This window comes from Lithobates pipiens, unplaced genomic scaffold (assembly GCF_037356315.1).
Source record: "Lithobates pipiens isolate NorthernLeopardFrog02 unplaced genomic scaffold, aLitPip1_a1.2 Scaffold_23, whole genome shotgun sequence".
Lineage (NCBI taxonomy): Eukaryota > Metazoa > Chordata > Amphibia > Anura > Ranidae > Lithobates > Lithobates pipiens.
The window spans coordinates 231,859,720-231,874,718 of record NW_027507785.1 but is presented as its reverse complement, the minus strand read 5'-3'; the positions used below and the strand labels follow the sequence as shown (position 1 = coordinate 231,874,718).

The 14,999-nt window shown below is 42.3% G+C and overlaps 1 protein-coding gene across 2 annotated transcripts in view; it reads left to right on the top strand.

Annotated features, from left to right (window-relative positions):
* Positions 1-14,999, top strand: part of BTBD8 (BTB domain containing 8) — a 172,865-nt gene that overhangs the window by 82,161 nt on the left and 75,705 nt on the right. For both annotated transcript variants that reach the window (XM_077452921.1, XM_077452922.1), the window contains 2 exons: positions 227-315; positions 2,974-3,076. In XM_077452921.1, the coding sequence (XP_077309047.1) occupies positions 227-315; positions 2,974-3,076 (192 nt within the window). The remainder of the gene's footprint in view (positions 1-226; positions 316-2,973; positions 3,077-14,999) is intronic.

Genomic DNA, 14,999 nt, shown 5'->3' with positions numbered 1-14,999 from the left:
AAATTATAGATGGTCTTTTGTTTCATTTAACAATAATCTTGTTTCTGTTATAGAGCCCGTGGGATGAAAACCATCACAAACTTGCTGGTTGTGTATTATATTTCAACCGTTGATTTGTGCTTTCCTCCCTATTTTACAGGCATTTACTAAAGAAATTATAGGTGATATGATAGATATATTTTTGCTACTGGCCGTGCTGAGGAATGCTTCATTTTTTCTATTTCAGCCTGTTGTTGGAATGCAGCAGTCAGTGTTAGACTGTCTCTCTATTGCCTATTCTGTAGGAGAGGAGCCATTGTATACCTTGTGTATGCAGTAAGTATATTTATGTACATAGCATGCTTCACTGCTCTTTACATGTATTGAATACTGTGTGCCTGTGCTTGCAGATTGCATTTTTTGTGCTGTAATAATTGCACTTGGAAATTGTTGGAAAAAACAGGGAGTGGGATAGTTTAAAGTGGTTAAGCCACCTTTGCATCTTCTTAGTTGAGCAGCGGGATTTGCAGGGGCAGGCACTGTCATGAGCAGGGGTGGGGAGGAGGCAGATAGCAGGCTGTGGATGATGGAGGCATGTAAACTGACCATGGTGTCAAGGCTCTGCAGCAGTAATAAACTGTGGTCAGTTTACAGGGGGGAGGTTAGAGCCAGGTATTCCAGGTGTTACAGGGGACCAAATGACACAGCACAAGCACTGTGATGTATAAAATGCTTTAAAGTAAACAGGATTTATTTTTTGGGGGTGGGAGGGCAGGGTCTGTTAAAAAAACGCTTTAAATGTTTAGGACTTTTTTGAATATGTCCTCCCTAAATATAATGCCTTTTTATTTTAGCTGTAAGGCCTATTTACACCAGGGTGGTGCATCGAATGCAAGCCTGTTCTTGTGTATTGCAATAAGGCACATTTACTTGAATGGGCTGCTTAACGCGTTGTAATGGACCAAAAATTGCTCTTGCACAAATAGTGCTTCAGTGCAGGTGCATTGGCATGCCATTCACAATGAATGGCCACAGTGCACCAACACGTGTAACCTGCTTTATCACAGAATGGTAATGTAAACAAATCATTTAGACCAGGTTAGGTTTTTTTTTTATTTTTTGGGCTGTGTCCCTGTTTTGTACTGGCTATCCTTATCGCTAATAAAGTGTTGGGTTTTAACCCTTCCCCACTTTATCCAAAACTATAAAAAATATTTTACTGTACATACTTTAAGCTACCCATAGGAGTGAGATGATAGTTCCCAGATTTAGCTAGGTCAGGTTACTCATTTGTACGTATCCTTCCAGTTGTGGCCATCTGCTGTTAGGTGAAGCACTTGATAAGTTGATTTACAAAACCTGTTACCATCACTATTCCCCTCTAAACTAAGCAACACCAGCATTGTCTGGACCACTCTAGCTCCTCTATCGGCTAAACTTGATAGAATGGTAGAGCCGCCCTTGTATGTTTTTGGATTGTATGGTAGTATGTGCTAAGTCTAGAGGTCGACCGATAAGGGTTTTTCTCTGGCCGATGCCGATATTTAGAAATCATGGCGGCCGATATATGATGCCGATTTTATTTTTTTATTTTTTGGGCCGATATGTTAGGCCGATTTTTATTTTTTATTTTTATTTTTTTTTATTTTATTTTTATTTTTTTATCCCCCTTCATCTCATAAAACCTAACAGACACCTTTCCCACTGGGGTGTTTTTATAGGTGCTTTTGGGCTAAAAATAGCGCCTGTAAAGTGCCTGCAAAACGGCTCCCCTGCAGTCTGTGTGAAAGACAGTGCTTTCACACTGAGGCGATGCGCTGGCAGGATGTGTAAAAAAAAAAAAAAAAGTCCTGCAAGCGGCACGTTTGGAGTGGTGTATACCACTCCTGGTCATTGATATTAATGGGCACCACTGCCGAAGCGCATGCAATTTAACCTCTTCTTCGGCCGCTAGCTGGATTATATGCGCCCCACTAGCAGCCGAATAGCACTGCTAAAATGATGGTAAAGCGCTGCTAAAACTAGCAACATTTTACCATCAACGCCTGCCTGCTGCAGTGTGAAAGCAGCCTATAAAATAAAAACAGGTAGTCAAAACTTTTGGACGAAAAAAAAATGGGCTAACTTTACTGTTTTTTTTTTTTTTAAATCATTTAGTGTATTTTTTTTCCCAAAAAAATTGCATTTGAAAGACCTCTGCGCAAATGCCGTGTGACATAAAATATTGCAACAACCGCTATTTTATTCCCTAGGGTCTCTGCTAAAAAAAATATATAATTTTTTGGGGGTCTAAGTGATTTTCTGGCAGAAAATACAGGATCTTTACTTGTAAGCAACAAGTGTCAAAAGATTTAGTCTTTAAATGGTTAAACTAAGAACTCTACACACAGTTGAGTTCATTCATTGAAGTATAAACATTGTATCTTTTTGCTCTTTTCTTGGCAGACTGCCCAGAGGGGAGACAAGTCGCTTCTATGAAGACTCCGGCAACTTACATTGACTTCTATTACAGAAGTAATTTCCAAGTCGCGCTGTAGTTCTAAATCTGCCTTTTTATCAGCTCAATCGGCCGATGCCGATTAATTAAACGGCAAATATCGGTCGATCTCTAGCTAAGTCAGCCATAGATGGTTCGGCAGGGACCAGTCGAGGTTTGAACCATATATGGACAGGCTGGTTGTAGTGATGCTGACCAATGGATCGAATGTTGGATTTATTTTTTCTCGTGGCTATAGCTGCAAGCCATGATCCTTGTTTCGCTGGCAGGGAAGGATCCCTGCCAGCACAACACAAGAGCACTACTGTTGGGGAATCTAGCAATTTTCTTGCCTTCTGCCCCTGGTGGAGGGCAAGAAAACAGCATAATCTATGGTCTGCTTTAGTTTTCATGTTCTGCATGCAGATGAAGTATGCTGATAGTCGGATGCTCTTACATTTTTTTTGCCCTTTCTTACATTCATGTCGTTTTTTTTTTTTTTTTTTTTTTTTTTTTAGATGGATGGAGAAGTATTTTGTGAAATGCTGGTCTGAAAGAAGTTTTGCCACTTTGCCAGTAGATCTGCAGAATAGTTGCCTTTCTGCTTTGGTTCAGTCACTTGTAAGTACAAATGAGCTCACTTTAATTCTGTATCACTCCATTTCTGCAAAGTGTGCATTTTCTTTGTTGCTGGTAGTTAAAAGGTTGTTAAAATTTCAGTATTGTAGCATGTTTCTCTGATTGATTTCACTAAAGCTTTTGGCCACCCCATAAGACGAGGATTTATAACATTAGATTGGACACAGGCAGTCATGCGTGTAAATATTGTTGAAGCTTATCAAGATGTATTCTGCTTTTATATGCCCTGGTGAACCAGTTACATGTGGCTGTTATGTGGAATAGTAAAAAACCTCAGGTAATGCCCTATGTTTAAAATAACTTAAAATTGTGCATGCAAGATTGGTTATTGGAAGCCGTTTCTTCCTCCGCTTGTTTGATTAACCACATTTTACAATCTGTTTATTTGAACCAAATGTAAAAGGAACTGCTAACTCAGTGATTCAGATTATGTAGGTCAGTGCCTCTAGGATCAAAATTAATTCCCTTTACACCAGTTGTTTAAGCCCAGTGTCAACTGATGACTGACATGTTTTAAAATGTGCTGTAACAACACTGTCAGCTTGCTTTTATTCTGAATAAATGTGCCAGTGGGATATCTCTAGTTACATTTAGGTATTGCACTATAATATTGAGTTTATTAATTGCACAGTATAAGGTTTGTGTGTACATGAGAAAAAACACATTTTATTTTTTATTTTTTGTATGTTTCTGTATTGCCGAAATAAAATAGAAAACTATAATCGTCATGTAAATTAGAGTGGGAAAATGGACAAGTTGCCATTTTGCATGGAGTTAGATTCTTGCTGCTGTTCTAGAAAAGGTATAACAAAAAGCAAACCTTTGAGCACTCATGCACATACCGTATTTTTCGCACTATAAGGCGCACCGGATTATAAGGCGCAGTCTCAATTACGGGTACTATTTCTGTACTTGACCCATAAATAAGGCGCACTGCATTATAAGGCGCATGCTAAACAATACACTCTAGAAAAAAAAAGGTAAGTTCACTTGTACTTTATTCCACTATTTAACAATACCACTCACATTATTTGTTAATCAATCTTCTCCCACAAATCCATCAAAGTCCTCATCTTCTGTGTCTGAATTGAACAGCTGGGCAATTTCGCCATCAAGCATGCCAGGTTCCCTCTCCTCATTGTCATCATTGTTGGTATCAGTCTCGTTGCCAGGTGGCTGTTCAGCAATGATGCCGGATTTCAGCAATGTTCTCTGATTGGTTTATCCCTGCCAGCGTACGTCCCTGTGTCAGAGAGGGAAATGATTTGATTTTTTTTTTATTTTGGAACTCCGTGCACACATAAGGCGCACCGGCTTATAAGGCGCACGGCTGATCTGGAGGAAAATATAAGGCTTTTAGGTGCGCCTTATAGTGCGAAAAATGCGGGTAAGTAGCTTGCCCTGTATGGGTGAAAGCCTTTTATTGTGCTTGGGGATACACAGGTGAGGCATCCAGACCCCACTGCCTACAGCCTGTCCAAATCTATGACCGGTTGAAATATGCAGTGACTGGATGTTGTACCGAATGGTACTAGCATTCAGGGATTGTACGCTCCGAATGCATACAGCGCTAAATGCAAGTACTGAGGTCCCTACAGCGTCCAGTTGTCAAGTATTTCAGCTTGTCCTAGATTTTGAGGGGCTGCATGCTTAAACAGCACATGTGCTTCTTGATCACCCAGAAACATTGGGATTCGATGCACACGGGCCAGGGCCAAACCTCCAAACTGCATGTAGCCTGACTGAGCAACAGCATTTTGGCTTTTACAGTTTTATACATTTGCATCAACTGTTTCCTTTTGTCCATCCACTAATACAAAACACAAAGTGTTTATTACACTTATTAAACCCGACTTAATAATGCCATACCTCAAATGGTACTGATACTTTCTAAAGCCCTGGATTTTTATCTGCTAGTCTATACAAAGGGCAATTTAGTGCTCAGATAGTGGAGCTGCACGATTATGAATACAATAAAAATCACTTTTTTTTTTATTTGCTTAGAATAAATATCATAATTCTCTCATGATTCTTGTGGCGTAACCTCTTACACATGATACAAAATTGGGTTAGCTTTACTTTGAGGGTGATTTTTTATTTTTTTATTTTTTTGTTTTGTTTTGTTTTTTTTATTCATTGAAGTGTATTTTTCCCAAAAATTACGCTTGAAAGAAAGCTGCACAAATAGTGGTGCATAAAATGTTGCAACGACTGCCATTTTATTCTCTAGGGTCTCTGCTAAAGGGGGGAAAATTTTATCTATATATTTATATTTATTTATTTTAAGATTGGGGTGATCAGACTCAATTCCTCTGAGGAATGGGAGTCAACCTTTATGCCCCGAATATCGTACGACCATTTTCGGTTAATAATCGCAAGAAGAAATTGAATAGCTAAATAAAGTCACGAAAATTATTTTAAGATAGGGTAAAAAATCGGAAGTGATCTCATGTGTTGTAATGTATTTGTATTGCATTTTCGGATGACCACTATACTGACTAAACGAATCTGGAATCATACAAGGAAAATTTCCATGCATGTTCGATCGGATAATATTGCATGAAAGGTCGTGATCGCCTGTCAAAATTAGTGTACACACAATCTGAAAATCTAATGATCCTTACTCGGACGACCGTTTTTGTACGATATTCGGATCGTGTGTACGGGTCATTACTCCCATGCACAGACTTCCTGTCTGTTGGGTGGAGCCCTGAGCCATAGCCAGGTCACAACTAAATAGCCCAGCACACATTGATAGCTTGCTATGCGTTACTGAATTTTTAGTACATAACATACCCTGATTTGATTGTGGTGTTTTTATAAGCATGTTCTAGTTTGTATATCTGGTTTGCATGTTGCATGCACAATATTTGGGTATATGCGTTTTAAAACCCTTGTTTGAACAAGCCATACTTCAGTACCTGAGCCTGTTCATCTGGGAGAGATGTGCCTGCTTCCATATTTAGCAGTGACTTCCTAAGTGAATTAACCTGAACTTGTTTAATTATTTGATGTCACGTAAGTCAATTACATTAATTAAAAAATTTAGCCCAATTTTTAGTCAGGAAAATCTGAAAAAAATATAAAAGCATGGTTGTGATCCAACAGCTACTGCATCCTCTATAAACCCAATAAATAACAGATGGCTTTGCTGTCTTCTCGCATATCCGTTGCCAGTCAGCAAAGGTGTTCTAGAATAAGAGAGAATGGAGCAGACTGTTTTAGAATGGCATCTTTAGCTATATACAAGAAAAGGAGAGGCCTGTTCTAGATTGGGATCTTGAGCTATATATCTGAAAGGGAGTGGCATATTTAAGGATGGGATGTTTAGCTATATACATAAAAGGGAGCAGCATGTTCTATAATGGGAGCATTATCTATGTACCAGATGGGGAACAGCATGTTCTAGAATGGGATCTTTAGCTGTATACAGGAAAAAGCATCCTGTTCTAGAATGGGTTCTTTAGCTGTACACAAAGGGAGCAGCATACTCCAGAAGAGGCTCTGAATATACAAGAAATGGAACTTGTTCTACAATAGGATCTTTAGCTATATATAGGAAAGCAAGCAGTATGTAGTAGCATGGGATCTGTAACTATATTACAAGAAAGAAAGGAGCAAGTTCTATCGTGGAATCTTTAGCTATTTAGTATTTACAGATAAGGGAGCAGCGTGGCAGGCTCCTGAAACTGTTAAGGAAAGGCTAAAGTTATCACTTTCATATTTTATTTTGTTAGAAACTACATCAGCAGATTCTGCATATATTCTACAGTATTCGTATCAATTGTGACACACGCATAGTGAACTTGTATAGTCACTTGCATGTGGGATGTCTGTAAGAGGCTGGTTCTATTTAAATATCAAGGCTAGCCAGTTCTGAAAGAATAGAACATCTATAACAAAATGAAGCCCTTGGCCCATTCACATTTGCAGATTTTAGGTATGTAGCGGGTGCCGGAGGTTCTGAACAGTTCTACGGTCACACACTGTCCCAAATGAAAATATAAAAATGTCCATGGAGCTCTCTTCAGCCATATGCAACCTTTAGTAAAATCAATGCGACTTTGACAATTTACGACTGAAAAGGTACCTGCAAAGATTTGATGCGACTTTGATACAGTGTAAAGTTGCATCAGTCACACTCCAAAGTCGCACTCTAGCCTTAGGCTATGTTTCCACTAGTGCAACGCCAAAGCTGTGCGATTTTAGAGTGCAGCTTTGGTCCAACTTTATACTCTGGATCAAAGTTGCATCAAAGTAGTGCAGGCACCTTTTCAAAGTCACTGATTTTCAAAGGCTCATAGCTGGGAACGTTTGCTATTGACATCAATGGGCTGTGACTTGTCATGCGACTTTGTGTCTGAAGTCACACTAGTGGAAGCAGAGCCTTAAACTTCTTGCTCACATGTAGCTCCCTCTGCTGGGCGTGTGCCACACCATGCACACAGTGCCATGCAGAAAGAACCACATCGTTTTGCACTGTAGAAAATCTGCAGCATGTTGCATTGTAATCTATCGTACAGTTTCTAACAAACGTAATATACTTCCATAGCCTGTACCCCCCCCCCCCCCCCTCCGCCCTCAGGAGAAGCTGCTATCCAAAACAAGACTATGAAGACAGAGGAAATCTGAGGGATGGGGGTGGTGGGGCTGGGCAAGACAGGGGTGGTTAGAATGAACAGTAGGCATGTCTGTGTAGAAGAGAAGAACCACGTTTTTTTATCGTACATCACAGGACACAGCCATAGTAGTTACTATGCGGGTTATAGGCCACCTTCAGGTGATGGACACTAGCACACCCTAAGACGGGAAGTCCACTCTCTATATAATCCTTCCCACTACTGGGAGTTCCCACCGTTTTTTTTTCCGCCAGTGTCTAAGGTATTGGTCACAAGTAAAGAGGTGCTGAACTGCAGCCAGATCCATTCAAAGTGTCTTTTAGACCAAATTGAATGGTACCCAGGCATAGTGTCCGAAGAAACAAGGTTTTAACTGTAACGCTTCTCTTTTTAGAGAGCTAGACTCCAGGATCCAGTACTTTGGTATTTTAGAGCCATAAAGTTTTACTGGTGGGGTGCTTTTACATGGCCGGGAGTGTGGGTTCCCCGAAGATCCCTGGTTCCTGAAGGTTTGTTAATGGAACCCACCGTGAAGGGTGAAGATTGGGTTTGTTGGTTTTACCACAGAAAACCCTGCGGTGGGAAAGGTAAGTGGAGTTTTTCTAATACATTTTTAAAATTTTCTTTGACATGTCTCCTTTAACCACTACAATACAGGGCACTTTCACCCCCTTCCTTCCCAGCCCAATTTTCAGCTTTCGTCGCTCTCGCACTTTCAATGACAATTGCGCGGTCATGCTACACCGTACCCAAATTACATTTTTATTATTTTGTTCGCACAAATAGAGCTTTATTTTGGTGGTATTTATTCACGACTCCGTTTTTTATTTTTTGCGATATAAGCGCAAAAAAAGCGGAAATTTGAAGAAAAAAAAACAATATTTTCTTTTTTCTATTTTAAAAGAAATCCAATAAAATCGAATTTTGTCATAAATTTAAGCCAAAATGTATTCTGCTACATGTTTTTGGTAAAAAAAATATTCCGTTAAGTGTATAATAATTGGTTTGTGTGATCATGGACATATGTACGCAAATGATCATGTACATGTGTGCATATAATCATTGGAACATGTGATTTTAGTGGGACATATGTGGGGGACATGTGTTTTTATTATTTGGGGACATGTCTTTTTTATTTAGGGACGTGTGTTTTGGGGACGTGTGTGGTGACATGTGTGTTTACACTGTAGGTTTATACTAGACTAGTGATCAGTGAGTAAAAAGCTGTAAAAACAGCTCATACTCGCTGATCACCAGCCGGCTGCAGCGATCTGCTCTCCTCTCCTCAGCGACGACTTCCCTGTGAGGAGAGGAGAGCCGATTGCCTAGCAACCGGCTGTTTGTTTACATCACATGATGGCCGTGATTGGACACGGCCGTCATGTGATCAGGAGGGCCAATCACAGAGCCCTCCTGCCGATCCAAGATGCGCCGTGTCCGGGTGACACGAGCGCATCGGGATCGCGCCGCTGCGCGGGCACGATCCCCCTCCTTCTGAAGGACGTTCCTGAACGTCCAGTCAGGAGGCGGAAGTGGTTAAAAAGTAAAAGGTTGTCATGCCTAAGAGTCCCCACTGGGGGCTGTATGGAGCACATACCTTCTTATGCTTTGCTCAGAGATCACGTTGTGTCACAGAAGCAGCAAGCTTTTTTTCCTCTGGCTAGCAGGCAGACCTCCGGTAAGTTCGGGGGGGATTTTGCTTCACCAGACACCCCCCATCTGGGCTGAACTCTCCCCTTCAGGAGGCTGAACATTTAGAGAGAGCTAAAGACCGATCAGCGATACCGTTTTTTTCTTTCACCACCCCTAGCATGGCGGCTGCTTTTAGTTCTCCTCGCCATCCCTCCCTCCCACAGAAAGGAGGGGGGCTGTGATGCGACTAAGGGGGCAGGGCTTAGTGTGGCGATGGCGTCCTTCAACACCGGCGCGGTCGTGTGTTGAAAAAACTCCATTTGTGCTGGCTGCAAGTTGTCTGAGGGACACAAGAGCTAAGAGGGGCACGAAAGAGGTTTGGTGATGCAGGCATTTCCTATTTGACACATTTACTAGTTGCATCAGGCTGAGCATTAATAGCAGTGGCTGAACTATTGCTCAAGCAGTGGATGCAATTTCTTCTGATAATACCTCTGCCTTTTGTGCATCGGGCTAAGGTCAGAAGGGGGTTTGAAACACCCCCCAAAAAAAAGGGGCTAAAAGGTTCTCCCTCAAGCTCTGGAAAGCCTACTCATCTCTACAATGGCACCCTCCCCTGAGAGGGGGTAGCTGGTCAGAGCGAGCATCGGGTCCATGAAATGTTTGCAACTTTTTCAGCACTGCAGCTCCCGTTACTAAAAGTCTTTTTTTAGGATTGCAAAAAAAAAAAAAAGTTAACGGCTTTGATCGCATCCCATCGTGGAAATTGTAAGATGAAACAATCAGCACCACAAGTAAGATAACCTAATGATAAACGTGGGACAAAATGCGACAGGTTGTCTTCCATTACTCAGGACCCTCAAACTGAGAAACTAGGGGCAGGAGAAGATGAATTCCCCCAGGGGACCATGGTGAGGCTAATGACTCCTCTTCTGATGTGTCAAATGCAGGCGGATCCGCTTTCACAATCTGTAAGATTGATGGTGCAATTTCTTGCTGAATGGTCCTCTCCACATTTATGTACCCTTAACTGAGTGTTTGGGTTTGCTAAAGCCTCCTCAAGCTCACCCAGATGAGCATTTTTTTTCCTCCCTCCTAAAAAGTTTTCACACTTTATCCTGTGGTGGAGAAAATTCACTAAAAGTGGAGTATACCACCAATTAATGCTGCTATATCCTCTGGGAATAAGAGTTTGACTTGTCCCGCAGACAATGCATAAATGCTTAGGGATCCAATGGATAAAAAGTTGGAATTCCTATTTTAAAAAAAAAAAAATTCTCTGGCCTATTGAGTGTCTCAGCCTGCACTGAGAGTAATCGGTTAATCATTGAGAGACCAGTTTAACCACTTGCCGACCGCCGCACGACGATATACGTCGGCAGAATGGCACGGGCAGGCATATGGGCGTATATATAAGTCCCTGCCTGCCCGCGGGTGGGGGGCCCGATCGGGCCCCCCCCCCCCCCGGTGCCTGCGGCGGTCGGCATTCCTTCGAGAGCGATCCGGGATGAGGGGGCGGCCATTCATTCATGGCCACCCCCTCGCGATCGCTCCCGACGAATAGAAATCCCCCGTGACATCACTTCCTCTCCTGTAATGTAAACACAGGAGAGGAAGTGATGTATTCTCTCCTCCGTGTCGGTATTTTTCGTTCCGACACGGAGGAGAGCGGATCGGTGAGTTGCACCAACACTCTACACACACAGTAGAACATGCCAGGCACACTCACACCCCCCCTTTACCCCCCGATCACCCCCCCCCCCCAATTACCCCTGCCCCCCAGTCACAGTGACACCAATGTCTTTTTTTTTTTTTTTTTTTTTTTTTTTTTTTTTGCATTGGTGTCATTTGTGACTGTAATAACTGTTAGTGGCAGTTAGTTAGCCCCCTTTAGTTCTAAGGTACCCCCCTAACCCCCCCAATAAAGGTTTAACCCCGTGATCACCCCCCGTCGCCAGTGTCACTAAGGCTGGGTTCACATTGCAGCGGTTTATGAGAACGGATGTGATTCGCACCGCACTGCAGTGCAAATCACATCCGATCTCTGTGCGATTCGAGTTCAGCCATTCGCCGCACCCGCCGCACCCGCCACACCCGCCGCACCCGCCGCAAATTCGCACGGGACCCTTTTTTTGGCCCGCAGCAGAATCGGATCGCATGGGTGTTCACACCATGCGATCCGAGTTTGCAGATCGCACTGCGATATGCGAACTGATCTGGGGGTGTCAGTAACATTTCACTGACACTCCCAGCAGTTCGCATAGGGCAGTGTGAACTGCCGCCGGGAGGCATGCGATGCGGGAACCCGCCGCGCATTCGTGGCGTTCCCGCATCGCTCCAGTGTGAACCCAGCCTAATAAGCGATCGTTTTTCTGATCGCTGTATTAGTGTCACAGGTGACGCTAGTTAGGCAGGTAGGTATTTAGGTTCGCCGCAGCTTTTTATAGCGCCAGGGACCCCCATATACTACCACATAAAGCCCCCTGATTGCCCCCTAGTTAACCCTTTCACCAGTGATCACCATATAACTGTTACAGGTGACGCTGGTTGGTTAGTTATTTTTTTATAGTTTCAGGGCACCCGCCATTTATTACCTAGTCTCACTAGTGTACCCCTAAATTTAGGGGTGTCTACTTTCCAAAATGGGGTCATTTGGGGGGGGTTTGTGCCATCTTGGCATTTTATGGCCTTCAAAACTGTAACGCCCTTAGAAAGCCTGAAGGCGGTGCTTGGTTTTCGGGGCCCCGTACGCGGCTAGGCTCCCAAAAAGTCCCACATATGTGGTATCCCCGTACTCAGGAGAAGCAGCAGAATTTATTTTGGGGTGTCATTTCACATATGCCCATGGCATGCGTGAGCAATATATCATTTAGTGACAACTTTGTGAAAAAAAAAAAAAGTTTGTAATTTTCCCGCAACTTGTGGCAAAATATAAAATATTCCATGGACTCAACATGCCTCTCAGCAAATAGCTTGGGGTGTCTACTTTCTAAAATGGGGTCATTTGTGGGGGTTTTGTGCCATCTTGGCATTTTATGGCCTTCAAAACTGTAATAGGTAGTGAGAAGTGAACTCAAAAATTTACGCCCTTAGAAAGCCTGAAGGCGGTGCTTGGTTTTCGGGGCCCCGTACGCGGCTAGGCTCCCAAAAAGTCCCACATATGTGGTATCCCCGTACTCAGGAGAAGCAGCAGAATTTATTTTGGGGTGTCATTTCACATATGCCCATGGCATGCATGAGCAATATATCATTTAGTGACAACTTTGTGTAAAAAAAAAAAAATATTTTTTTTTTGTCATTATTCAATCGCTTGAGGCAAAAAAATAAAATATTCAATGGGCTCAACATGCCTCTTATCAATTTCCTTAGGGGGTCTACTTTCCAAAATGGGGTCATTTGGGGGGGTTTTGTACTGCCCTGCCATTTTAGCACCTCAAGAAATGAGATAGGCAGTCGTAAACTAAAAGCTGCGTAAATTCCAGAAAACGTACCTTAGTTTGTAGATGTGACAACTTTTGCGCAAACCAATAAATATACAATTATTGACTTTTTTTTTACCAAAGACATGTGGCTGAATACATTTTGGCCTAAATGTATGACTAAAATTGAGTTTATTGGATTTTTCTAATAACAAAAAGTAGAAAATATCATTTTTTTTCAAAATTTGCGGTCTTTTTGCGTTTATATCGCAAAAAATAAAAATCGCAGAGGCAATCAAATACCATCAAAAGAAAGCTCTATTTGTGGGAAGAAAAGGACGCAAATTTTGTTTGGGTACAACATTGCATGACCGCGCAATTACCAGTTAAAGCAGCGCAGTGCCAAAGTGTAAAAAGACCTCTGGTCATTTACCAGCAAAATGGTCCGGTCTGAAAGTGGTTAAACAGGTGTTCAAGGTTATCCTGCTCAGCAGGCTCAGTATCTGGCAAGCTGCTAGCAGCTTTATATTTGCAATAGTTGCTATGAGAGATTCTATCCTTCAGGCCTTGCGCCCTTCGCTAAGCACCATGCAAGAAGCTCCTGGCTAGTCTTCCTTTTGTGTTAGCTAATTGGGGTAATACAGCCAAAGAAATTCTAGTGGAAAAGGTACCCCTTTGCCATTTAAGAAAAGGAGTAAATGTATTTTCATTTTAAAAACTCCAGGCAGTTGCGACAAAAGAGGTCTTGGGGGAGGAAACCTACAAAATACTGAAGCCTCCTTATGAGGAGGTGCCCCCCCGCTCGCTTGAATAGGGGGAATTTTTTCTGCAATTCTCAAGGATCTGGCAGGAAGAGTGTAGAGATGGGGGACTTCCTCAATAGCTCCAAGGTACAAACTGGAGTTCCGAGTCTCCTCGTTTTCTCTTATCAAAGGTTCCTAAGGATCCAGAAAGATTAACATGGTGGTCATGTAAGAGCAGAGGTTGGGGTTTGGTTCAATTGGTTCAAACCTTCTTTTTTTTTTTTTTTTTTTTTATAAACTGAATGGACATTCTGGATCTCAAAAATCTAAATTCAATTCCTGATTATAACCACTCCTTTTTTTTTTTTTTTCCGCATGGAGTCAATCCAATCAGTTATCTCCATCCTACAAGGAGGAGACCATCTGGCATCAATGGACATCAGGTGCATACCTCCTATGTGCCTATTTCCTCACTCACTAGTAATATCTACTTTTCAAGGTGGAAAATCTTCATTTGTGTGTAGCTCTGCTTTTCGGCCTAGCTACTGTAACCTTGAGTGTTTACAAAGGTTCTGGCCCCTCTTCTAACCAGATTAAGGGCCCAAGCTATAACGATTATGGTTTACCTAGACGATCTGTTCTTGATAGACCAGTCGATAGCCCACTTAGACCAAAGTATGGTAACCACATTCAACTACTTGGAATATCTAGGTCGGATTCTCAACCTAGAAGAAATCTTCTTTAAAACCATGAAGAAGGCTAAATTACTTGGGTATGATCATAAATGCACCCAGAAAAGTGTATTCTTGCCCCAGGCAAAGATCCGCACCATAAAAGGAACGGATTCAGGTGGTTGAAGCAAGATTAATTCTTCTATTCAGCTTTGCATGAGGTTATTGGGAAAGATGGTGGCTTCATTCGAGGCTGTTCCTTATGCTCAGTTTCATTCGAGACTGCTGAAAAACAGTATCCTATTGGCTTGTAGCAAAGGGTTCAAGCTCTAGACTCCCAATGTGTCTGACTACAAAGCCTAAGGCCACATCATCCTGAAAGCGCCTGATCTTATCTGATCTTCGGAGGCTAAGCAGGGTCAGGCCTGGTTAGTGCCTGGATAGGAGACTGCCTGGAAATGCCAGGTGCTGTAGGCTGGGTGTGCTGGAGCGTCAGTTTATGGTTGATAACCAAAAATCTGCAAAGGGGAAAATCCTTCAGTTACCTGGGAAGTGTTAACAACATATGCCAACTTTTTTTTTAGGTTGGGCAACTGTCTGAGATGTGGCCCAGATCAGAAATGGCCTTGCCCATTAACATGCTAGAAATTCAGGCAGAGCCCTTGGTCCTGAGGTCCTGAATGTTCAGTTTACGGAATTGTCCTGCCAGGATTTAATCCGACAATGCCACAGCAATGGCCTATATTAATTGCCAATTGCACGAGAAGTTGTGCAGCCCAGAGGAAGGTGAATCATATGCTATCTTGGGCAGAATATTATGT